General features: G+C 42.9%; 1 protein-coding gene across 1 annotated transcript in view; it reads right to left on the reverse strand.

Annotated features, from left to right (window-relative positions):
- Positions 1-17,295: 17,295 nt before the first annotated feature.
- LOC115140031 (glutamine--fructose-6-phosphate aminotransferase [isomerizing] 1) overlaps positions 17,296-26,895 on the reverse strand; it is a 39,793-nt gene continuing 30,193 nt past the window's right edge. The window contains exons 16-19 of the mRNA XM_029678038.2: positions 23,320-23,447; positions 22,615-22,782; positions 21,953-22,114; positions 17,296-21,834 (exon numbers count right to left, since the gene is read on the reverse strand). Of these exons, the coding sequence (XP_029533898.1) occupies positions 21,790-21,834; positions 21,953-22,114; positions 22,615-22,782; positions 23,320-23,447 (503 nt within the window). The 3' untranslated portion in view covers positions 17,296-21,789. The remainder of the gene's footprint in view (positions 21,835-21,952; positions 22,115-22,614; positions 22,783-23,319; positions 23,448-26,895) is intronic.

Below are 26,895 nucleotides of genomic sequence, written 5' to 3' on the forward strand. Positions count from 1 at the left end.
CGCGTTCAATGATACCGAATTCCTAGCTGCAGATTAGTAATTAATATCAAAGACTTGTTCTTATTCTGTCGGTATTGATAGTCTAAGAGTTTAACCACGTGGTATGGTTAAAAGATTCAGCAATTTTCTACAACCTTTGTCTCCCCTAATGGAGAAAAACATGGTCTGCAACCTTTAGCCATCTCGTAATTGAGGTAAGCTCGGTCTGCTGATCGAAAACCCGAGTGGGGGTTTTATTCGGAAGGGCTGAAAAAGGGTCTGTCCCAGGAGGCCTGACCCTAACTGGGCTCAGATTTAGTTCAAATCAAAAGGGAATTGTATTTTTCTTCATTAAACAGTCCAAAATCCTATTACACAATTATTCAAACAGTATCATACTCACTCATTACTCACTCATTCAACCTCATATCTGAGGCTATTATATAAACAGCGTTATGGTAATGTGGCCACACCGTCTCCCATGAGCTTCCCCAAGTTGTGACAAACGGACCAGTTCGTAGCTGGATTCTTCACCAATCTTTTATACTTTCTTTGGAACATGAAATTTGTTCGTACCTCAAGTTCTGTGAGGTGGAAGGATTTCCTTTGTTCTCCATGAAAATCTACTCTCTCTATACTGTGTGTCCATAAGGAGATCCTCAGGAATTCCGACCTCTCTGACCACAACAACCCAGTTGAAGGAGGCAAGGGGGAGGCAGGGAGAGGGGGATGGGGCTTGCTATAAGAAAAGAGGCCAACGTCATGACAGTAGTGAGTGTTGCAACCGAGGACAGACGATTTTCAGCACTCGGCGGTTCCGTTCTGTGAGCTTGTGTGGCCTACCACTTTGCGCCTGAGATGTTGTTGCTCCTAGACGTTTCCACACTAACAGCACTTACAGTTGATGGGGCAGCTTTAGCATGGCAGAAATTTAACGACCTGACTTGGAAAGGTGGCATCCTATGATGGTGCCACGTTGAAAGTCACTGAGCTCAGTAAGGCCATTCTACTGCCAATTTTTGTCTATGGAGATTGCATGGATGTATCCTTGATTTTAGCAAAGGGTGTGGCTGAAATAGCCGAATCCACTACTTTGAAGGGGTGTCCACAAATCAAATTGTATTGGTCACATACACATGTTTAGCAGATGTTATTACGGGTGTAGCGAAATGATTGTTTATAGCTCCAACAGTGCAGTAGTATCTAACAAGTAATATGTAACAATTTCACAACAATAGACACAAATCTAAAGTGAAGGAATGGAATTAAGAATATATAAATATTTGGACGAGCAATGTCCGAGGGGCATAGACTAAAATACAGTAGAATAGAATAGAATATGTACATATGATATGAGTAATGTAAAATATGTAAACATTACTAAAGTGACTAGTGTTCCATTATTAAATTGGCCAGTGATTTCAAGTCTATGTATATAGGGCAGCAGCCTCTAAAGTGCTAGTGATTGCTATTTAACAGTCTAATGGCCTTGAGATAGAAGCTGTTTTTCTGTATCTCGGTGTCAGCTTTGATACACCTTTACTGACCTCGCCTTCTGGATGATAGTGGGGTGAACAGGCAGTGGCTCGGGTGGTTGTTGTCCTTGATTATCTTTTTGGCCTTCCTATGACATCGGGTGCTGTAGGTGTCCTGGAGGGTAGTTAGTTTTTCCCAGGTGATGCATTGGGCAGACCGCACCACCCTCTGGAGAATCTTGCGGTTGCGGGAGGTGCAGTTGCCATACCAAAAGGTGATACAGCCTGACTGGATGCTCTCAATTGTGCATCTGTAAACTTTTGTGAGGGTTTTAGGTGTCAAGCCAAAATTATTCAGCCTCCTGAGGTTGAAGAGGCACTGTTACACATATATAGTGTACTTTTACAAAAGAAGACATTGTTATTATCCCTTTTCCGTGCGATGGGACCCTCGATCCTCCATCTGTGACTACTGATGATATAACCTGCAAACTCAAGTTTCTGTCCCAAAAAAGGTCAAGGCAATTTCTTCATGGTTCCACTCTTAGTTAGTATGTGCGCACTAAAATAATACAGAGAGGACAAGCAGCCTACCACGGCCATTATAAATGTTTTACCAAAAGCACAAAAGGATTACCAGGAGTTTCCCCCTGGACATCCAATTGTGTCAATTAATGACTTTCTATCCGAACATTTGTCTAATTTAATTGATTTCCACATCAGACATCTACCTACCTAAGAAACACAGGTCATTTCATCAATCAGTTATCTGAACTAAAGCTGAACAAGGATGATAGGGCTTGATTCTATTGTTTGATTCTATTGATTCTATTGTTTGATTGTTTGATTCTATTAACTTCAGTTTGGAATGGGACCCTGCCAAGATACATTTTCTAGACACATGCAATTTTTGACAATTCGTTTCACACTACCCTCTATGTCAAACCTACGGATAAAAACAGCCTCCTTCACGCATCAAGCTACCACTCTGGCTCTTTGAAGAGGGCCTTGCAATACAACCAATTCTTACACATCAGATGCATCTGCACTTGAAATTAGGATTTTATCATGGAAGCAAATAAATAGTTATTGGATTTCCATCACAGAGGTTTACTCCACAGCAGGTCCGGGCTATGGACCAGTGTGACACATTACAAGGCAAATGCAATAAGAAAAACAGTAATACATTTCTGTGGTGTGCTGTACCTCATACACTCCTTACATTAAAAACATGATCAGACAACACTAGCATGTATTGCAAACTGCGGGCCTGATGTGTTTCATGATCTTCCCATGTCCACTCATTCTAGGTCCCGCAGCCTAATGCCTGATCACAAAGACAGCGTCATTGCATCAATGCTGCATGACATTTTGCGCAGCTATGCAACTATACTGAATGCAGGTATCTGCATTCACATGTGTAGATACCTCAAACATATCCTCAAAACCGTGTCATTTTGACACAACTGCTGACAGCTACAGGGACATAAACACAAAAAAATGCTGCTTGGTGACACGTGTCCACAATAATAGGATTGCCAGATCAGTTCAGTAATGAGCTTGTTGTAGATGTGGCTAGCTAGCTAGCTTGTTAACCTAGCCAATGAAATGTGTGTGTTTGAGACAGATATATAGTAATAGAAATGATGGTAGAAACTACCCCTGATCATTTGGTCAGATAACTGTGTGTGTGTGTGTGTGTCTGTGTGTACCGTAGGTGACATGTCCATGATAGCTATCTAATGACTTTAGTTATGCTAGGTGATGATTTGGTTTATCATGTTCATCTCTCTGTAGGAGAAATGGAGGAAGCACCTCTAGATCTAGGACCTGGTTAGATTATTATGGCCCTCACGGAAGTGACCACTGAGGACCTTGTTGAACAGAATGTGGCCGTGGAGAGAAATGAAGAGGAACAACGTCCCACCAGGCATCATCGGATGTACCAGCCCCAAGATAAACTCAACTCATTTCAGCAGAGGCTCCTCCAAGCCATTGAGAGAGATGCAGCCGGATCTGATCCTCACAGGAAGGAGGATGGTAGAGAACAATTTTTGCCATGAGCCTGGTGCCAACACTGAAGAGGCTGTCTCAGCAAGAAAAGCAGCGGTCAAGGTTAAAATTCCTCAGCTGGTCATTCAATGGTCTTTTTTTTCACAATACAGGTAGTGTGATTGGTATTGCGACAGTTAAGTAAAGTGGGTCATTTTGGAAGTATATAGTGCATTGGGGAATGTATTCAGACCTCTTGACTTTTTCCAGAGTTTGTTACGTTACAGCCTTACTCTAAAAATGATTAAATCGTTTTTTTCCTCCCATCAATCTACATCCCATAACGACAAAGCAAAAACAGGTTTTTAGACATTTTTGCACAATTGTAAAAAATTACATACTGAAATATTACATTTACATAAGTATTTAGACCCTTTACTCAGTACTTTGTTGAAGCACCTTTGGCAGAGATTACAGCCTCGAGTCTTCTTGGGTGGTACAAGTTCAGCATAACTGTATTTGGAGATTTCTCCCATTCTTCTCTGCAGATCCTCTCAAGCTCTGTCGGGTTGGATGGGGAGCATCGCTGCACAGTTATTTTCAGGTCTCTCCAGAGATGTTCGACTGGGTTCAAGTCCGGGCTTTGGCTGGGCCACTCAAGGACATTCAGAGATTTGTCCCGAAGCCACTCCTGGGTTGTCTTGGCTGTGTGCTTAGGGTCATTGTCCTGTTGGAAGTTGAACATTTCCTCCATTCTGAGGTCCTGAGCACTCTGGAGTAGGTTTTCATGAAGGATATCTCTGTACTTTTCGCTGTTCATCTCGTCTTCCAGTCCCTGCCACTATAAAACATCTCCACCTCATGATGCTGCCACCACCATGCTTCATCGTAGGGATGGGGCCAGGTTTCCTCCAGACGTGGCACTTTGTATTCAGGCCAAAGACTTCAATCTTGGTTTCATCAGACCAGAGAATCTTGTTTCTCATAGTCTGAGAGTCCTTTAGGTGCCTTTTGGCAAACTCCAAGCAGGCAATCATGTTCCTTTTACTGAGGAGTGGCATCCGTCTGGCCACTCTGCCATAACGGCCTGATTGGTGGAGTGCTGCAGAGATGGTTGTCCTTCTGGATGGTTCTCCCTTCTCCACAGAGGAATTCTGGAGCTCTGTCAGTGACCATCGAGTTCTTGATCACCTCCCTGATCAAGGACCTTCTCCCCCGATTTAACAGTTTGGCAGGGCGGCCAGCTCTAGGATGTGTCTTGGTGGTTCTAAACTTCTTCCATTTAAGAGTGATGGAGGCCACTGTATTCTTGGGGAACTTCAATGCTGCAGACATCTTTTGGTACCCTTCCCCAGATCTGTGCCTGGACACAATCCTGTCTCGGAACTCTATGGACAGTTCCTTCAACCTCATGGCTTGGTTTTTGCTCTGACATGCACTGTCAACTGTGGGACCTTATATAGATGACGTGTGTGCCCTTCCAAATCATGTCCAATCAATTGAATTTACCACAGGCAATCAAGTTGTAGAAACAGCTCAAGGATGATCAATGGAAACAGGATGCACCTGAGCTCAATTTCGAGTCTCATAGTAAAACACCTGAATACTTACGTAAATAAGGTATTTCTGTTTTTTATTTTTAATACATTGGCAAAAATGTCTAAAAACCTGTTTTCACTTTGTCATGATGGGACAGTGTTTGTAGACTGATAAGGAAAATGTTTTATTTCATCCATTTTAGATTAAGGCTGTAACATAACAAAATGTGGATAATGGAATGTGGTCTGAATACTTTCTGAATGCACTGTACAAAGGAATAATATGAGGCAAGTGTATAGCTGTTGTTTCTGGATTAGAAAATACCCTGAAACAACAATTTGCTGTCTAAATATTTGCCTATCATATTTTTTAATCTGAAATACAAATGCCATGAGTAAACAGCAAGAGTTCCCAACTTTACTACACTGCTCCAATATTTATGCCATTAACTACACTATACAAGCAGTATTTGTTAACACAAATCTCACCTTCTATGGTGTTATATTATGTAATGCGTGTATGTGTTGTTGTTCTTTTCCATTCCAGAGTCAAATTAGCCGACCAGCTCACAGGAAGGACAAGAGGAGAGGAGTTGTCTGGTTTATGTTTTGATCACCCTCCCTTTCCTTTCACACATGAGTCAATTCCGTTTCAATTCATAAAGTAAATTGTTACTAAATTCTTAGGATAGCATTCATTATTAATGTTACATAGATTTCTGAATTGACTGAATTAAAACACACACACCTGAGAATTCATTCCACCGACTGGTTCATGACGTCCAGGGGCCATTTGTTTGTTTAGCTGTGTTATGGCTACACATTCTTAATTTTTTTTCAGAGACAGAGACACACACGCACACTGCTCTTCTCCTCGAGGCACCTCACATTTTCAGTGCCCCTCCATTTTATCTCCCTCTGCCTGAGGTAGCTGTTGAGATGAATGGTGGTGGCTAACCATAGGGATGGAGCAGATGCAGGTAGAGGGTAGAAGGCAGGCAGACTGGTGATGGGGTGTGTTGACTGTCTAGATTCTCCTTTGGAGAGAGAGTAATACAAACTGTATTTCCTTGACTCCTCATGTCCTCTCTCTCCTCGCCTCCTTCTCAAAGACCATTGGAGGAAGGCTTAGGGAGAGGGAATGTCAGGTTCATTCATACTGACCTCCTCCAATGGGTTTTGAGCGGGAGGTGAGGAGAGAGGACCCGAGGAATCAAGGAAATGCAACTGAGATTTTCTAAATGACCTTAATTAAGATTTTCCAACTTACCTTACCTTAAACCTTATGTCCTTGTTAGTAGGCTTTTTGAGTATAAAATGGATGCAATTCATAACGTAAATAGTTACTCAATACTTAGGATAGCAATCATTATTACTTGTACATAGATTGCATGAAAATTGACTGAATTAAAACTCACACACCGGAGAATTCAGATACTCTTGTTGTTATTTTATGAAACTAAAGGTGAAATTTGTGTTGACCTAAATGTTGGCTACACATGAACTTTTAGTTTTTTCAGACACACACTCCTCCTCCACTCCTCTCTGCACCTCAGATCTCCAGTGCCCCACCCACTCTCTCTTTATGGCCATGTCTGAAGTCCCCTACTATGTCTAGGCTGCATATGAGTAGTCCCTGTATCTGCCTGCAGTTGTGTCAAAAAGACAATCTTGTTGTTCTCTTACAGATTACATGGATTTAGCTTCACATACAGTTTTGTATTTTTACACGCACATAAATGCAGACACACACCTCTTTCAATACTTGATTTATTTTTTGTAACATTTTCACAACACACATATCTGTCATGTTCTTTCCTGTACTTGAATACTTATTCAATGAAAACAAATTTCATAGTCAGTTGTTTCATTTGTTTATTAGTATCTAATATATATCTCCTTATTTCCTTCCTACACCTTTGCAGATCTAAGACAAGATGAAAGTAAAAACCCATTCTCTTCCTAGTTTTTTTTTCCACCTGCATTTTGTCAGACCAGTGAAGATGGTGGTAAACTGTACTATTTGTATGGACCCTAGGTTACCTAGGTTAACCTTTCCCTTTGTTATAATACTAACTGTATGTCGTATAACCTTAATCAGTGCTCCTGCTCACCTGAGGTACCATGCAAGGTGTGTATAATACTGACGTTAATGGGACAGGGAAGGAGTTAAGGTATGGTCTTTACTCCCAAATGTCACTTAATATAGCTTCCAAATGAAGAGAGACAATAAGACATAACAAATTCGGAGGAAAAAATGCTATTTTATGGACAACGGTGGATGGTTCATAAAATAACCTTTGTGTTAGGAGGCTCTTAAAAGAGCCGTTTCACTCCACGGCATACTGCCATGGGACTTGACCTGCTGGGGATGAGAAGTAGGTGGTCAGCTTCTCGCTCAACTGGAGTGCCTGTCTGGGGGCGTTGTTGGCACCTGCCCTGGTGACATCAGGTAGGTGACCATTTGGCATGAACATCTCCATCCGGAGCGGCTCCTGGGATGCCCTCCGCAGGTAGTTGTGGAGAACACATGTGGCCTTCATGCAGGCATCGACATTTGAGGGGCTGAGACCAAGCATTTTCCAATACATTCTCCATCGGGCTAACAGAATCCCAAAGGTGCATTCAACAACTAACCTTGCCCTGGACAGTTTGTTGAAGAACCTTACAGGCCTTGGCAATGGCAGCTGGCATCCAGCAGGCCTGGGCACATGCACGCTGACACGGAAGCAGTGCGGCTTGGCCTCATGAGGTTGGGCCTCAAAGGGAAGGCCTCGTCGCCAACGAAGATGTGGGGACTGGGCCCCAGGGAGTGATGCAGGTGGTGGAATCTCCAGGTTGCCATCCTGAAAATGCCTGGCTGAAGGCAGAGTCCCGGAGGGGCCCACCATCACTTCTCTTGCCATAAGCGCCAACATCGACGACGCTGAAACAGTAGATGGCATCTATAACAGCCAAGAGTACTTTATATGTACCCTTGTAGTTGTAGAATTGCGAACACAAGCACTGTAGAGCCTGGATTACTACATGTTTCCCGTCAATGGAGCCAAGACAGTTGGGGAAATTAGAAGCGATGGCCCTCCAGTCTTCCTCCTTGGGGACAGGCATGTATTCACTGACCAGACAGTCCCAAATGGCTTGGGCCACAGAGGGGGCAATGTCTGCCACCGTGGACCATCCAAATCGGAAGCTGAATCACTTGAATTTAGCTTACCAGAGACAAATCGCCAGGCGTTCAACTGGGCTGATGGACTCCCGGTAGTTGTTATTCATCCGGGTGATCCTGGCTCCAACCATCTGGAGCAGGTGATCAAACTGGCTAAGGTCCAGACTAAAGTAGTTTCGGAATTCCTCTCCAGTCAAAGCTCTTGAATGAGATGGTGGAACTCCCCTGCCTGCTTTCGGGGCTTCAACCATCTCTGGACACACACAGACCTGCGCTTTCCGCGATCAAGACCACCTTGCTCAAAGTTGGTCTCATTGTTGAAAGAGCCTACTCTGTACTATCTTGACTATTTATTATTGCATTTCCCTCCAAAACTATGCATTTTGGAGGGAAATTATATTATAGGCTGTCACAATAAATTTGTAGATGTCATCGAATAAATAATATGTATGCTGCTTGGCAAATAAATGAATAAAATATTGAAATAAATTCCACAGTCATTGTTTTTATTATGTAATCCCACTGTTTTCTTTACTGGATATGTGTGCAACAAAAGTTCAACATTCACATTTTGCTACATTCTGTCAAGTCTATCTATACAAATTGATGCATGCATTCGATAAATCCAGCATATGCACCTCACAGAACGCACTGCAACTGCCTCTGCAATGCAACGCTGCAAGGCAAACACAGCGTTCCATTGGAAATGAATGTACATCTGGTGTACCAAAACGCAATGCCACAGTTGGTGTGTTTGAGGTGTAAATGACTCGATCACACCAACAGTATAATTACATTTTGGTACACAGAAGTACATTGATTTCCAACGGAATGCTGCCTTTGCCCTGCAGCGTTGCGTTGAGCAAAATAGTACGCATCATCTGGATATGTGTGAAAGAAAAGTTCAACATTCACCTTCTGCTACCATTTCTGTCAAACCGTCTACGCATACAGTTTGACGCATACTTCGATAAATCCAACATATGCACCACACAGAACGTACTGCAACTGCCTCTGCAATGCAATGCTGCAAGGCAAACACAGCGTTCCATTGGAAATGAATGTACTTCTGGTGTATCAAAATGCAATAATGCTGTTAGTGTGACCGAGGCGTAAGGGACATGCTGGTGAGTGCAGGCACTTATGACACATCAAAATAAGGAACATCTGGATGATGCTATTAGATTCTTACCCAGCCGCAATTGTGTGGCCTGTACAGGTATTCGTCACAAATAAAGAATACACCATCAATAGATTAATTACCTGAGGTTTTAACAATGTATTGTATCTGCTTTCTTGTCCATGCTGCTTGCAATACACTGGTATTACACGCAGACAACTACGGTTACGCATCAACGAGCATCGCAGTGCCATCTGAAGAAATGACCTAAAACCACCAGTGGCCAGACATTCATGAGGCTAATCATGCTGTGACTGATCTTAAGTTCTCGGTGTGCCATTGACAATGTTTTCTGAAGCGGCAGATGCCGCAATATGGATGAACGCCTTCTCTAGTGAGAAGCACGATAGATCTTCTAGTTAAAAACTCTACACCCGGCCTCCTGAGTGGCGTAGCGGTCTAAGGCACTGCATCGCTGTGCTTGAGGCATCACTACAGACACGGGTTTGATCCCGGGCTGTGTCACAGCCAGCCACGACCGGGAGACCCATGAGGTGGTGCACAATTGCCCCAGCGTCGTCCGGGTTAGGGGAGGGTTTGGACGGCCGGGACATCCTTGTCCCATCGCACTCTAGTGAATCCTGTGGCGGGCCTGGGCACATGCATGCTGACACGGTTGTATGGTGTTTCCTCCGACACATTGGTGCGGCTGGCTTCCGGGTTAAGCGAGCAGTGTGTCAAGAAGCAGTGCGGCTTGGCAGGGTCTTGTTTTGGAGGACGCATGGCTCTCGACCTTCGCCTCTCCCGAGTCTGTAACTCTACACCCTCAAGGGCTTAGTGAGGAATTGGACCTTGTATGTTTCTTATGTTATGTAGCACAGACTGTTGTCTCTTTCCAATTATATGTGGCATTTTAATTGTTGATCCCTGTGGAACACTTTCAACACCTTGTAGAGTCCTTGCCCTGACGAATTGAAGCTGTTCTGTGGGCAACATGGGGGGGGGGGGGGGGGGGCTGGGTGCAACTCCATATTAGGAAGGTGTTCTTGATGTTTTGTACAGTTCCCTCTACATACTTTGGAAAAATATGGTAGCATCTGTCTCTCTGTCTGTCATAAAATAATCCAGAATCCGGTGAATCCAGAAAAAAACATCTGGTAATTTCTTGACGGAAGCTAACAGTTAAGTATTTTCCAATTGCAATAAAAGCCAACTGATTACTGCTCTAAGACATGTGCTCTGTTAAGCTCCTTGGTTGAACACACCCAGTCATTAAACTGACAGGAGCAGGCATCAACAGTCAACACACAACTAAAACTGTCAATGGACTACACAATAGTTGTCGTAGTCTTCTTCTTCTGTAATGTAAAATTTGTTTTAAAATTAATGTAGGAGAGTAACACATTTAGATCTGGTAAAAGATAATACAAACAAAAAAACATGCGTTTTCTATTTTGTTTGTTTGTCCCATCTTTGAAATGCAAGAGAAAGGCCATAATATAATATTGCAGTTCAGGCACAATTTCGATTTTGGCCACTAGATGGAAGCACTGTGTGTGCAAAGTTCCAGATTGATCCAGTGAAGCATTGCACTACTGGACAATATTTTTTAAAATATTAAGTCAGCCCAAATGTTCCAGAATTGGTCAATTGATACATTTTCAAGCACATAACTATAAAGAACATACATGTTTTATTACCATATAATTTTTGTAAGTTTACACATTCCCAGGAATGTCATACATGATGGATCATAAGCTTATACGCTAACTTTTACACATCTAGATGGCCGGGCAGGGTGAGTGTGGAGCCAAAGACAGCAGGGGTTCAAACTGTAGAACCCAGATCCTACATTTGAATATAAAAATGTATTTTATCAAACAAACTATGCTACATTTGATCTCTGGGACACTCAGGATGACAAATCAGAACAAAATTACTGAATGTAAGTACATTATTTATCTTTGGAGGTGAATGTATCAAACCAGTTGCTGTGATAAAAGTGTTTTGTTGTTGTGCACTCTCCTCAAACAATAGCATGGCATTTTTGTCACTGTAATAGCTACTGTAAATTGGTCAGTGCATGTTTGTGTCTCTCACATGGGTAGGCAGACCATTCCATAAAAAAGGAGCTCTATAGGAGAAAGCCCTGCCTCCAGCTGTTTGCTTAGAAATTCTAGGGACAGTTAGGAGGCCTGCGTCTTGTGACCGTAGCGTACGTGTAGGTATGTACGGCAGGACCAAATCAGAGAGATAGGTAGGAGCAAGCCCATGTAATGCTTTGTAGGTTAGGAGTAAAACCTTGAAATCAGCCCTTGCCTTGACAGGAAGCCAGTGTAGGGAGGCTAGCACTGGAGTAATATGATACGTTTTTTTGGTTCTAGCAGCCGTGTTTAGCACTAACTGAAGTTTATTTAGTGCTTTATCCGGGTAGCCGGAAAGTAGAGCATTGCAGTAGTCTAACCTAGAAGTAACAAAAGCATGGATTAATTTTTCTGCATAATTTTTTGACAGAAAGTTTCTGATTTTTGCAATGTTACGTAGATGGAAAAAAGCTGTCCTTGAAACAGTCTTGATATGTTCGTCAAAAGAGAGATCAGGGTCCAGAGTAACGCCGAGGTCCTTCACAGTTTTATTTGAGACGACTGTACAACCATTAAGATTAATTGTCAGATATTAACAGAAGATCTCTTTGTTTCTTGGGACCTAGAACAAGCATCTCTGTTTTGTCAGAGTTTAAAAGTAGAAAGTTTGCAGCCAGATGGGTAGGAGCATGTAGACTGGGGATTACGGGGCAGGTGGGCAGCGATATGGAATACACAGAGAAAACTGGAGATCTTAGCTATGGTGGTAATACTACAATGGGATGCCCAAAGCCTGTTTCCAATGAGCAGAAGATCAAGCAGTTCATTGTGGATATGCCAGCTAAGCCTGATGTGATTTGTGTGCAGGAAACATGGCTCAAACCGACTTTTTATATATATATTTTTTATTTATTTCACCTTTATTTAACCAGGTAAGCTAGTTGATAACAAGTTCTCATTTCCAACTGCGACCTGCGAACTACTATAATCCTTGTCAGATATTAGACCTGGAAGTGCTGGAGAGGGTGGAGGGCCAGGATAGAAGTAAGGTAATGTGGTGTGGGGATTTTAATGCCCAAAATACGCTTTGGGGTGGGAAACGGATGGATGGAAAATATGATAGAAATTAAATATCTGGTGTGTCTGAATAACATCCGAGGGACCAGGATTGATGTAGCCACAGGGAAAGAGTCTGCCTTGGACCTCACTCTGGTATCTAATGCGATGGCATAAATCTGTGAGTAGGAAATATGGGAGGAGTCGACAGTGGGGAGTGCTAATTAACCCATAGTATGCACAGTAGGCCAGAGGGAGGAGGAGGTGTCAGTGGATGGAGTAGGCAGGTGGGTGTTTGGAATGGCAAAGTGGGATCAGTTTCAGGAGCTGAGTGAGCAGGTGATGGCTTGAGTGGAAATGAGAGGGGATGTGGATAGTATGAATAACTGGGTGAGAACAGCATTAGTGGGGGCAGCTACTGAGGCTATACCTAAGAGATCAGGGAGGAGGAGGAGGAAAGCAGTCCCATGGTGGACGGAGGAGTGCGGGGCAATGCTGAGGACTAGTAACAGTGCATTTAGAGTACTGAAAATAACGTATAATTTACAACATCTGATTCAGTATAAGCAGGCCCAGGACCTTGTGGGGGGAACAATCCATCAGGCAAAAAGGTCATGTTGGCTTCGGTTCTCTGACACCATTGGAAGGGCGACACCTGTAGAGGATGATTAAGAGGATGGGTGGGGTCAGAAGGGAGTGGGATTATCCAGTGTTGACGAGTGGGGAGGACATGGCAGTAACAGATGAGAAGGCAGAGATGATGATGGCCAAAGCGTTTGTCCAAGTGCATAGCTCGGAAAATCTGTCATGGAGGGGGAGAGAAAGAACGAGAGAGGAGCACCCTGGAGTGCTGGATAGGAGGCAGGATGTAAAGAATGCGTTGAATACACCTTTTACCATGGCAGAGATGAAAAAGGTTAGAAGGAAGAATGTACAACTGGATAAAGGATTTCCTGTTTGGAAGGTCTATCCAGGTGAGGGTGAGGAAGTCTCAGGAAGCTACCTGGTGGATAACAGTACACCGCAGAGGAGCGTGATTAGTCCTCTGTTGTTCTAAATCATGATCAATGATGTTTACTCTCAGGTACGGCCTGATATTGGGAGGTTGTTATTTGCAGATGATGGGGCCTTATGGAAGTGGGGAAGAAATGTACCATATATAGTCAGGAAGGTACAGGAAGCGATTGATGAGGTAGAGCAATGGGCATTAATGTGGGGATTCAGGTTCTCTGTAGAGAAAACCCAGACAGTGTTCTTTACCAGGAGGAAGGTGGGAGATGAAGTACGCTTGAGGTTATATGGGATAAACTTTGAGGGGTTGGGGGCCTTCAGGTTCCTCGGGGTGTACTTTGACACTAGGATGACATAGGCAGAACACATTGAGAGAGTGGTGGGAAAGTGTAAGGTGCTAAATGTGATTCGCTGTCTGACGGGGAAGAAGTGGGGGGCTGGACGTTCCTCATTGAGGACCATGGATGTTGCATTGATCTGATCTATAATAGACTATGGCAGTATAGCGTATGGTTGGGCAGCCCAAACCTCATTGGAAAGGATAGATGTCATACAGGGGCAAGGACTCAGAATATGTAGTGGGGCGTTTCGGAACTTCCCAGTCTCTGAACTACAGGTGCAGATGGGGGACATGCCATTGCAGATTAGGAGACCGCAGCTTGCAATGAATTATTGGATAAACCTACAGGGACATGGGGTGTCTCATCCTGCGAAAGAGATTTTACAGGCATGCTGGGAACATGAGTGAGGACAGAACACGAGCTTTGGGTGGGTGAGTAATACCCAGGCAAAGGAAATGGGACTGTATGGAAGGGAGTTTAGTCCAATGGTAGCTATTCCTGTAAACCCACCATGGCTACTCCCACCTCCAGTAGTTGATCTAGAAGTGTTGGAGAGACTATGGAAAGATAGGGAGGGTGTTAATCCATCTATAGATGTCTGGATACTGTTTATCAGGCTTTTGTGGCCATTTACACAGATGGTTCAAAAGATCCAAGGACAGGATGTACTCTGTCAGCATTTGTAGTGCAGAAATGTGGAGTTGTAGTCAGGAAATGTAATACAGATCATCTGGCTGTATATATGGCGGAGCTGATGGCCAAACTGTTGGCCTTGCAGTGGGTGGTGGAAGTCAAGCCAGACAGTAGTTCTTTGTTCTGAGTCATGTACAGTGTTGATGAGACTGCAGTCCTTTAGCTCACGTAGCAGACAAGACCTGCTTTATGATGTACTACAAACCCATGGCATGATTAGACAGATGGGTATACATATAAGATTTACTTTGGAGGAGCTATAGGAGGACAGGCTCATTATAATGGCTGGAATGGAATCAAAGGAAAGGTATCGAACACATAAAGAATATGGAAACCACGTTTGATTCCGTTCTCTCAATTCCATTCCAGACATTAATGAGGCCGTCCTCCTATAGCTCCTCCTACCAGCCTCCACTGGTCCCAGCTCATGTGGGGGTGGAGGGGAACGAGGCAGTTGATGTTCTGGCTAAACAAGTACTTAGTAGTGTGGATGTTGATGTAGTTTCAATGAGCAAGGCAGAGACAAAAAGCCTGATATGGACAGTGGTGGTGCAAAGATGGCAGGAGCAGTGGAATAGAGATACTAAGGGCAGGCATTGTCCTGGGTCTGCACAACTCTGCCAGGACCTAGGATCAAGAGAGACACTCAAGTGTTTTAGTACTGTCTCTTGACACAATGATGAAAATAATCATGGCCTCTAAACCTTCAAGCTGCATACTGGACCCTATTCCAACTAAACTACTAAATGAGCTGCTTCCTGTGCTTGGCCCTCCTATGTTGAACATAATAAAAGGCTCTCTATCCACCGGATGTGTACCAAACTCACTAAAAGTGGCAGTAATAAAGCCTCTCTTGAAAAAGCCTAACCTTAACCCAGAAAATATAAAAACTATTGGCCTATATCAAATCTCCCATTTCTCTCAATTTTCTTTGAAAAAGCTGTTGCGTAGCAAGTCACTGCCTTCCTGAAGACAAACAATGTATACGAAACGCTTCAGTCTGGTTTTAGACCCCATCATAGCACTGAGACTGCACTTGTGAAGATGGTAAATTAACTTTTAATGGCATCAGACCCAGGCTCTGCATCTGTCCTCATGCTCCTAGACCTTAGTGCTGCTTTTGATACCATCGATCACCACATTGGTCTACACGGACAAGTTCTGGCCTGGTTTAGATCTTATCTGTCGGAAAGATATCAGTTTGTCTCTGTGGATGGTTTGTCCTCTGACAACTCAATTGTACATTTCAGTGTTCCTCAAGGTTCCGTTTTTAGGACACATATTTTACCTCTTGGTGATGTCATTCGGAAAAATAATATTAACTTTCAATGCTATGCGGATGACACACAGCTGTACATTTCAATGAAACATGGTGAAGCCCCAAAATTGCCCTCACTGGAAACCTGTGTTTCAGACATAAGGAAGTGGATGGCTGCAATGTTCTACTTTTAAACTCGGACAAAACAGAGATGCTTGTTCTAGGTCCCAAGAAACAAAATAAATATTCTGTTGAATCTGACAATCTGGAATGGTCTGCCTACCCATGTGAGAGACGCAGACTCGGTCTCAACCTTTTAGTCTTTATTGAAGACTCATCTCTTCAGTAGGTCCTATGATTGAGTGTAGTCTGGCCCAGGAGTGTGAAGGTGAACGGAAAGGCTCTGGAGCAACGAACCGCCCTTGCTGTCTCTGCCTAGCCGGTTCCCCTCTTCCCACTGGGATTCTCTGCCTCTAACCCTATTACAAGGGCTGAGTCACTGGCTTACTGGTGCTCTTTCATGCCGTCCCTAGGAGGGGTGCGTCACTTGAGTGGGTTGAGTCACTGATGTGATCTTCCTGTCTGGGTTGGCGCTCCCCCTTGGGTTGTGCCGTGGTAAAGATCTTTGTGGGCTATACTCGGCCTTGTCTCAGGATGGTAAGTTGGTGGTTGAAGATATCCCTCTAGTGGTGTGGGGGCTGTGCTTTGGCAAAGTGGGTGGGGTTATATCCTGCCTGTTTGGCCCTGTCCGGGGGTATCGTCAGATGGGGCCACAGTATCACCCGACCCCTCCGGTCTCAGCCTCAGGGTATTTATGCTGCAGTAGTCTGTGTCAGGGGGCTAGGGTCAGTCTGTTATATCTGGAGTACGTCTCCTGTCTTATCCGTTGTCCTGTGTGAATTTAAGTATGCTCTCTCTAATTCTCTGTCTTTCTTTCTCTCGAAGTAGAAGAACCAGCCCTAGGACCATGCCTCAGGACTACCTGCTCCGATGACTCCTTGCTGTCCCCTGTCCACCTGGCCGTGCTGCTGCTCCAGTTTCAACTGTTCTGCCTGCGGCTATGGAACCCTGACTTGTTCACCGGACGTGCTACCTGTCCCAGACCTGCTGTTTTCAACTCTCTAGAGACAGCAGGAGCGGTAGAGATACTCTGAATGATTGGCTATGAAAAGCCAACTGACATTTACTCCTGAGGTGCTGACCAGTTCCACCCTCGACAACCACTGTGATTATTACTTGACCCTGCTGGTCATCTATGAACATTTGAACATCTTGGCCATGTTCTGTTATCATCTCCACCCAGCACAGCCAGAAGAGTACTGTCCACCCCTCATAGCCTGGTTCCTCTCTCGGTTTCTTCCTAGGTTCTGGCCTTTCTAGAGTTTTCCCTAGTCACCGTGCTTCTACACCTGCATTGCTTGCCGTTTGGGGTTTTAGGCTGGGTTTCTGTACAGCACTTTGAGATATCAGCTGACGTAAAAAGGGCTTTAGGAATAAATTGGATTTGAAGTTGTTACTCTAGGGGCATACTTCTGGGAGTACCTAATCCCACTGTCAATATTAAAGACTCTAAAAACAGACACCGAAAGAGAAATACTTTAATATAACATCAGTTCTAGTAAATCAGATCATCAAGCACCCCACTCCTACAATAACACAATAGATTCCAACATATGTTGCAGGACCTGAATGTTAATGGGTCTTGCTATAAACTAAGACAGGGTTCCAAAACTAGGTCCTGAGGCCCCACCGGGTGCACGTTTTTGTTTTTTTGTCCTAGCACTACACAGCAGATTTAAATAACCAACTCATCATCAAGCTTTGACTATTTGAATCAGCTGTGTAGTGCTAGGGCAAAAAAACAAAAGTGTACTCAGGGGGTTCCCAGGACCGAGTTTGGGAAACTCTTAAGTAGGATACCACTGAGGATTTCCTACAGTGGACAACTTGTTACAGCTGTTAATAAGTCAGTGATAATTATCTGCAAATTGTTTCATGTTATTACATTAAGACATCAGGGGATTGAACTACAAAATCACCATGCATGCATCCAGTCTATTTAGTCAGGCAATGTCCTCATTATTCTCACATTTTAGAATTGTAATAATATGAATAATTTGAATATCAATGTATTGCCACACTTAAAAAAAAAAGAAGCCTTTTTTGTTGTGTGTGTGTGTGTGTGTGTGTGTGTGTGTGGGGGGGGTTCTATATGTCCAATTACAGTGCTTTCAGAAATTATTCACACTTGACTTTTTCCACATTTTGTTGTGTTACAGCCTGAACTTTAAATGGATTCAATGTATATTTATTTTTTTGGTTACTGGCCTACACACAACACAACAATGTCAAAGTGGAATTGTTTTTAGAAATGTTTACAAATCTAAAGCTGAAATGGCTTGAGTCAATAAGTACTCAACCCCTTCGTTATGGCAAGCTTAAAATCAGTTTAGGAGTAAACATTTGCTTAACAAGTCATAAGTTGCATGGACTATAAGTGTTTAACAATTTTTGAATGACTACCTAATCTCTGTACCACACACACATACAATTATGGTCCCCCAGTCGAGCAGTGAATTTCAAACACTGATTCAACCACAAAGACCTGGGAGGTTTTCCAATGCCTCATAAAGAAGGGCACCTGTTGGTAGATGGGTAAACAAATCAAATAAAAACAGACACTGAATATCCCTTTGAGTTATTAATAACACTTTGGATGGTGTATCAATAGACCCAGTCACTACAAAGATAAAGGAGTGTTTCCTACCTCAGTTGCCAGAGAGGAAGGACACCGCTCAGTCTTTTCACCGTGAGGCATTGCAATGATAAAACACTTGACTTTATATCAGTTATGACTGATGGTAGAAAAAGGAGGATGGATCAACAACATTGTAGTTATTCCACAATACTAGCCCAATTGATAGAGTGAAAAGAAGAACGCCTATACATAATAACAATATTCTAAAACATGCATCCTGTTTGCAACAAGGCACTAGAGTAATACTGCAACATATTTAGCAAAGCAATTCACTTTTTGTCCTGAATAGAGTACCACTCATTATTTTCAAGCATAGTGGTGGCTGCATCAGGTTATGGGTATTTGTTAAGGACTGGGGAGTTTTTCAGGATAAAAAAAAGAAGTGGACTGGAGCTAAGTACTACAGGTCAAATCCTAGAGGAAAACCCAGTTGTCTGCTTTTCACCAGACACTGGGAGATTAATTCACCTTTCAGCAGGACAATAACCTAAAAACACAAGGCCAAATCTACACTGGAGTTGCTTACCAAGAAGATAGTGAAAGTTCCCGAGTGGCCAAGTTACAGTTTGACTTAAATCTACTTGAAAATCTGACAAGACCTGAAAATGGTTGTCTAGCAATGATCAAAAACATTTCACAGCGCTTAAAAAGAATTGGAAAATGTACAATCTGGGTATGGAAAACTCACAGCTGTTATCGCTGCCAAAGGTGCTTCTACAACGTAATGACGTGGTGTGAATACTTATGGAAATGAGATATTTCTGTATTTCATTTTCAATTTGTCATTATGGAGTAGTGTGTGTATGTATAGTTGGGTGAGAAATAAATATATTTAATCAATTTTGTAATTCAGGCTGTAACACAAAATGTGGAAAAAGTCAAGGGGTTTGAATACTTTCTGAAGGCACTATATAAATTATACATTTGTATAACATAAAGGTCTTTGAAAATTACAATTAAGTGCTTGAAAAAGTCCCTGAAAGTCCTGAATTCGACATGCCAATATCTGTATGAACCTTGCTTAATAGATGTATAGTCCTAGGCCCATGTTGTATAGGAGTGGAGTCAATTTGCATATATTCACTTTTATTCCTTTAAGTACACATGTGGAACTGCATGAAAAGCCGTTTTATTTCAAACCATTTAGAAATTTTGATCCCAATGTCACACGTTGGCCCTGTTATTTATAGAAAGACCCTAAAGCGGTTCATGGGTTACTAAATCACTTCTAATAGTACCATGTCCAGTTTAAAACTGGGTCTTTGCTAGGGTCCTTAGTCAACGTGGGCGCATACAGTACACACTGGCTCAGTAAATGCAATACAATTAAGAAGAAACAGATGCAGGCTGAATAGAGACCACTTTTCAGGTGATTTGCCTAAAAACTCAAATTTTAAGGCTTGATTGCAACAGCAAGACAAAGATCTTAAACTGAAAAGTAAAAAAAAAAAAACTAGAATGGCCCATTATTTAGAAAGTATTTTTTCTTCTCTGTGATTTTACATACACTGGTTTGCATCTGCTTTGCTTCAACCTTGGTTTATAAAAAGACTAATTTATTAGACATTTGGGAGAGCACACAGCTGACATGTTGAGTTCCATCTACAATAGCAGCTACATATTTTAACAAGCTTGCTGTATTTCCCTGTAGGCCTCTTCTGGACAGACCACTTACAGTACACACAAACCCCTACGAACATAATCTCTAAAACCATACCTTTGGTTACTCAAAGCAAATTTAACATAGAAAAGGTTTTTGGGTTTTTGACTGCATAAGCGATTGTAAAATAGTGACCTTTTTGGGGTACAGGGGACATCTTGAATGTCAGTCACATTCAGATCAAAAAGAAGCTTTCTACCAAGTAAACAAAATGAGAAACGTACAAATTAATAGAAAGGGGGAAAAAAAAATGGTCCCAATATTGCAATTAAAATTGGTATGGTGGCAGGGCATGGGGTAGACAAAATGTTGGTGCAAATAGCACTGAGCAGCAACTTCATTTCACTTGGTACTTTTTCTTCTATTTAGAGTTATATTGTAGACCAGAGACCCAAATTGAGCCTCCTCAGCAACAAGGCAGAAAATAGGTCAACAAGACCAGTGAAATTGAAGAGTTTTGAATATTGCTACACTTCCACCAAGTCACAATGACAGTAACATAGGCTTAGAGAGATAAGTGATCATTTCATTATTTCACTAGTCTTCATTGTAGATGTCTAACATTGTACGGTGCCATCTTTCAGATGATTGGGTAAATTATTCAAATCATGTCACTCAGACACAGTAGCTGTTAGAATTTTAAAAGCATGATTATTATGCCAGGACAGTCAATCATTCAGATGCTCCACATGGTTTAGGCGAGAGTTTGTTAACTCTCCTATAGGAGGTCTGCCAAACCACAAGGAGTGCATCACTGCAAGTTGCTTTTGTAACCTAGCCAATGACTAAAAAAGTTACACAATCGTATACACAAGCAAGCATGTTACAAGTTTCTTGTTGTACTATAAAACATTCAAAAACTTTTACAAGTCAAAAATCATTTGTCATTATGGCATTCCGAGGAAAACAACGGGGGAGTTCTCAACCTCTGGCACAGGTCAGTAGGCTAAAGCATGACTTAACAGACTTTCTTCCTGGAAGCACTTCAGATTTAGAGTCGGGACTAGAATATGACTCGGAATGATTTAAGACTTCACTCAACATACACAAAAGTAACAGAAACATTTCAAATGACGGTTATAGATGTTCTAGCTGCCAAAGAAAACTGATCTCAATAGACAAAATCATTGTACCAATGAAACACCAAAAGAACCAGAACCTTCAGTAAGACTTTCCTATAGACTCTTGACTTCAGCCAACAAACAGCTGAATTAACTGAAAAAACAGCTGCAAGTAGTAAACATTGAAAAGATGTGCACATTTCAGTTTTGAGCACTGTTCGGCATCATCCAAAATAGATATTTTTTCCATCTTTCCTTTAGTTGGATCATTAACTGCATGCACTCCAGTAACCGATGTGAGCTCCTAAATGCCAACATTACTGCCAACCCTTACCTTACCACACTTGACAAAAAAACAATACAATTCATAACAATGCCTTCAAATGTGTTTTGAGAGAAGTGACAGAGAAACAGAATGTTTAGAGTACAAGAGTAACAATTGCATAAAAATATGACAAGACATAAAACAGGAAAGTGTGCTCTCTCTGCTCCTCTTGGTATCCATGTGACAGCTGTTCCTGCGTAGTATGTATGTATGTATGCATGTATGCATGTATGTGAGGTGAAATGGGTTTTTGGGGCTTCAAATGGCATGTTTCACTCTACCGTCACAGATTTGGCCAGGTTCCTTGGGAAATCCACCTGTATTGGGAGAAGAGTTGGACATTTCTAAATTTGCCAAGTTATAACCCTAAGAAATAAACTACCCGTTATGAAGGCCTACAGCAAGAACCCAACTCAGTGACCGTGCAGTACTCACGTCAAAGCCCCTGAGCACAGCCAGGTGGAAGGAGAGCAGCTGCAGGGGGATGACACTCAGAACGCCCTGCAGACAGTCCACACAGTGCGGCACTTTGATGGTGCGGCTCGAACTCTTGGCAGTCTCATAATCATCTTTGTCACAGATCACGATGGGTCGGCCCTGTAAACCAAACAAATGGCGTGTTTCCAGGACAACGCCGTGTGTCATTTCCTTTTACCTGGAGTTCAGTTTGGAAATGTGAACGTGATAGTTTGGTCCTTCACCTGAAGAATACCTGCTTTCACTTTATTTTCATGTCGCAAGCCCAAAACTCAGTTCCACATCTGTGGTAGATTAGTGAGAGTGGTGATGTCATGGTGAAATAACTCCTCCCACTAATTGTGGTGAATGGAATAGTGAGGTCCTTTTGATATTACTGTTATAACATATCTAATGTGTAAAGTATGTGTGCATAAAGCAATTAATATCTATGTCTTTGAGTCATATTTATTTTACACTGGAAGGTAAGTGGTCACTACAACAGGTGGTAAAAATCTACCATTTTAACAACCAGATAACATAATTGGCAATGGTTTACTGTGGTTCCAACCTTCAAACAGTTGGGGGGTGGAAAGCTAAATCGTGTGTTTCGAGATATTGCGCGTGTTGGCAATTCTTACCGAGCGGGCCACCACCTGCTGCAGTGCGTTCTGACACTTGGTGTAGGTGTGGTCTCGCATGATGATCATGATGACGGGCATGAGTTTGTCGACCAGGGCCAGAGGGCCGTGCTTCAGCTCCCCAGCCAGGATGCCCTCTGAGTGCATGTACGTGATCTCCTTGATTTTCTGGAGAGGAGAGAGAGGCACAAACACCTCAGTCAGATAGGAAGCCACCCACTGCGACTCCCATACACACCAAAGACACTCAACCCAAGTATCTTAAATTCTAAAGGGATCAGTAGACTGGCCTGGGAACACTAGGACAGACTGAGGAGTACAGCACACTGAGCAAACAATTTCCCTTCACATTGGTGTGCCTCTTTTTGAGATACTGGAGGATTGCCAATACATAGTACTTTAAGAATCCATAAATAATGTAGAGTGTTGTTGCAATCATGCAAGAGAGACGTTTCTAGAGCAGTCTAATTAGTTGCTGTGATCCAAAACACTTTAGCAGACATTCCTGCAGGCTAGGCTCCACTAGGGCTTACGTGAGGCTGGGGCAGAATATTTTCTACACAGCTGTGCAGAGGCTTATTGTGGGCTATTAGAAAGTGATGATAATCTCATTTAGGAGTTGAGAATGGAGTTTCCAGTAGAATTAATGTCTGAAGACACATTATGATAGCTTTATGAATGGGAGATTGAGGTAGGTGAGCTGACCAGTGCTCCCTCCAAGCAGGTGGCGTAGTGGTAGCCTCGGCCCATGATGAGAACACTCTTCTGCTGGTACAGCTCTGCGGCCAGTCTCTGGATCTCATCATCCAGACTCAGCACTTCCTTGATCAGGTCTGACACAGAGAGCGGACAGGAGCAGGCATATACACACACACAGTGAGAGAAGGGACAAGAGAAGGCATACACACAGATAGACAAATACAAACAGACAAAAAGGAGGTAGATCATATTAGCTGATAATATTCCAATACATCTGGGAGAAACAAAAACGTAATGATCTGTTGAATGTCTTCAAACACATCAGAAAATAGATTATCACACCAACCCCCTGGATGAGACCGTTTACAGTCCTAACACCCATCCTAAGGCACAGTCCAGCAAGCCACTGTTAACAGGTCCTGGAGGCTGGGGTCAATGGGGGCTTGGGTCAGTGGAGAGGGAAAGAGCAGTGTGGCATTCCGAACCAAATTAGCTTACCATAAGGGAAACCCGATCCCATCATAGGCTTTGGGTCCAGAGGAGTGTGCCAGGGCAAATAGCCAGGACTGACCCAGCTGCTAAAACCTCTCCCCTGTACTCTCCCTCTCCCTGAGGAAGCCTCCACAGCCCAGCCCTTGCATTAGCTCTCTGATATCAAAGCATATTGCTCATACAAAAACAGTAAAGTTGGAGCGACGTGGCTGCCAGATAACGAAGACAGACCCAGGAGGCCTACGAACATGAATGTCCTTTCCCCATTTCTCTCTGGCTGCCTGACTCCGACCATTACAGTGGTTCTCAACTAAAAGCTTTGCGATTATGCTGCGGGACTTAAGAGGTCATTTGTGGTTTATTACAGTATCCTGCATCACTACTTCATTGCTCCAGACCAGAGCAGGGGGAGTTAGAGCACTGATTATACTTTTGGGTCCCAAAGCACTACTGTGTCTCTAACTGACAATGAATGGGTGACATAAGCCACACCGAAACTGATAATTGTGCACGACTTCAAAATGTAATTTCAAATTAACTGAATGATGAAGGTGCTGATGGAATTTAGAACAATAGTGTAATAATTACTATTCCTCTGTCCTGCAGCACACACCTGGAAAAACATATTTTGTTACTACTCATCTGTATTACTTAATAAAACTGTTGTTAGACTAAGGTTTTTATTCTAAGAGAAACTTTGACTACAATTAGGGTGTGGAAATGTTAGAATCATTTTGCTCTTATAGTACTGTAGCCTACTCCCGACCGGTCACGTTGTACAGCGGCTGAGTGGAGTAGCGTTCTAAGACACTGCATCAGAGTGCAAACTGCGTTGCTATAGATGCTGGTTCAATACTCATGCCGGCTGCGACCGGGAGACCCATGACGTGATGGTAGGATTTTGATTTCTCTCCTTCTAAAAACAGAAATATATTCTAAATAACAAACTGGTTTTATTTACAAATTAAAAACAATGTCTCACCATGTTCAAGAATGGCCTTTCTCCTCGCTCACTTTACATTTGAAAACAAAATCTCATTTTCTAAAACAAATCTATTATTATTAATGAATTTAGAAGGATATAAAAGTCCCTTAGATATTTACATATATTATCAACCCTGTTTTTCACAAGCATAGCAGGCTGAGAATTCTGCAAACAACATTTCTTGCAGGACAATAAATATTGGTCATTGCTCCAGAGTGGCGCACAATTGGATTGCCTTGCAGTTCTTCAGCTTTACCAGAGGCCGAGTCTTCTCTGGTCTCTACTCCTCCCGTTACGGGGTCTGAGACGCCGAAGCTTCCCACCATTAGCTCTGACAAATTGAAAACTCTAGTCATTGGCGACTCCATTACCCGCAGTATTAGACTTAAAGCGAATCATCCAGCGATCATACACTGTTTACCCGGGGGCAGGGCTACCGACGTTAAGGCTAATCTGAAGATGGTGCTGGCTAAAGCTAAAACTGGCGAGTGTAGAGAGTATAGAGATATTGTTATCCACGTCGGCACCAACGATGTTAGGATGAAACAGTCAGAGATCACCAAGCGCAACATAGCTTCTGCGTGCATATCAGCTAGAAAGATGTGTCGGCATCGAGTAATTGTCTCTGGCCCCCTCCCAGTTAGGGGGAGTGATGAGCTCTACAGCAGAGTCTCACAACTCAATCGCTGGTTGAAAACTGTTTTCTGCCCCTCCCAAAAGATAGAATTTGTAGATAATTGGCCCTCTTTCTGGGACTCACCCACAAACAGGACCAAGCCTGACCTGCTGAGGAGTGACGGACTCCATCCTAGCTGGAGGGGTGCTCTCATCTTATCTACCAACATAGACAGGGCTCTAACTCCTCTAGCTACACAATGAAATAGGGTGCAGGCCAGGCAGCAGGCTATTAGCCAGCCTGCCAGCATAGTGGAGTCTGCCACTAGCATAGTCAGTGTAGTCAGCTCAGCTATCACCATTGAGACCGTGTCTGTGCCTCGACCTAGGTTGGGCAAAACTAAACATGGCGGTGTTCGCCTTAGCAATCTCACTAGGATAAAGACCACCTCCATTCCTGTCATTACTGAAAGAGATCATGATACCTCACTTCTCAAAATAGGGCTACTTAATGTTAGATCCCTTACTTCAAAGGCAATTATAGTCAATGAACTAATCACTGATCATAATCTTGATGTGATTGGCCTGACTGAAACATGGCTTAAGCCTGATGAATTTACTGTGTTAAATGAGGCCTCACCTCCTGGCTACACTAGTGACCATATCCCCCGTGCATCCCGCAAAGGCGGAGGTGTTGCTAACATTTACGATAGCAAATTTCAATTTACAAAAAAAAAAATGACGTTTTCGTCTTTTGAGCTTCTAGTCATGAAATCTATGCAGCCTACTCAATCACTTTTTATAGCTACTGTTTACAGGCCTCCTGGGCCATATACAGCGTTTCTCACTGAGTTCTCTGAATTCCTATCGGACCTTGTAGTCATTGCAGATAATATTTTAATCTTTGGTGACTTTAATATTCACATGGAAAAGTCCACAGACCCACTCCAAAAGGCTTTCGGAGCCATCATCGACTCAGTGGGTTTTGTCCAACATGTCTCTGGACCCACTCACTGTCACAGTCATACGCTGGACCTAGTTTTGTCCCATGGAATAAATGTTGTGGATCTTAATGTTTTTCCTCATAATCCTGGACTATCGGACCACCATTTTATTACGTTTGCAATTGCAACAAATAATCTGCTCAGACCCCAACCAAGGAACATCAAAAGTAGTGCTATAAATTCACAGACAACACAAAGATTCCTTGATGCCCTTCCAGACTCCCTCTGCCTACCCAAGGACGCCAGAGGACAAAAATCCGTTAACCACCTAACTGAGTATCTCAATTTAACCTTGCGCAATACCCTAGATGCAGTTGCACCCCTAAAAACTAAAAAAATGTCTCATAAGAAACTAGCTCCCTGGTACACAGAAAATACCCGAGCTCTGAAGCAAGCTTCCAGAAAATTGGAACGGAAATGGCGCCACACCAAACTGGAAGTCTTCCGACTAGCTTGGAAGGACGGTACCGTGCAGTACCGAAGAGC

The sequence above is a fragment of the Oncorhynchus nerka genome, linkage group LG13, assembly GCF_034236695.1.
Source record: "Oncorhynchus nerka isolate Pitt River linkage group LG13, Oner_Uvic_2.0, whole genome shotgun sequence".
NCBI classification, from domain to species: Eukaryota; Metazoa; Chordata; class Actinopteri; order Salmoniformes; family Salmonidae; genus Oncorhynchus; species Oncorhynchus nerka.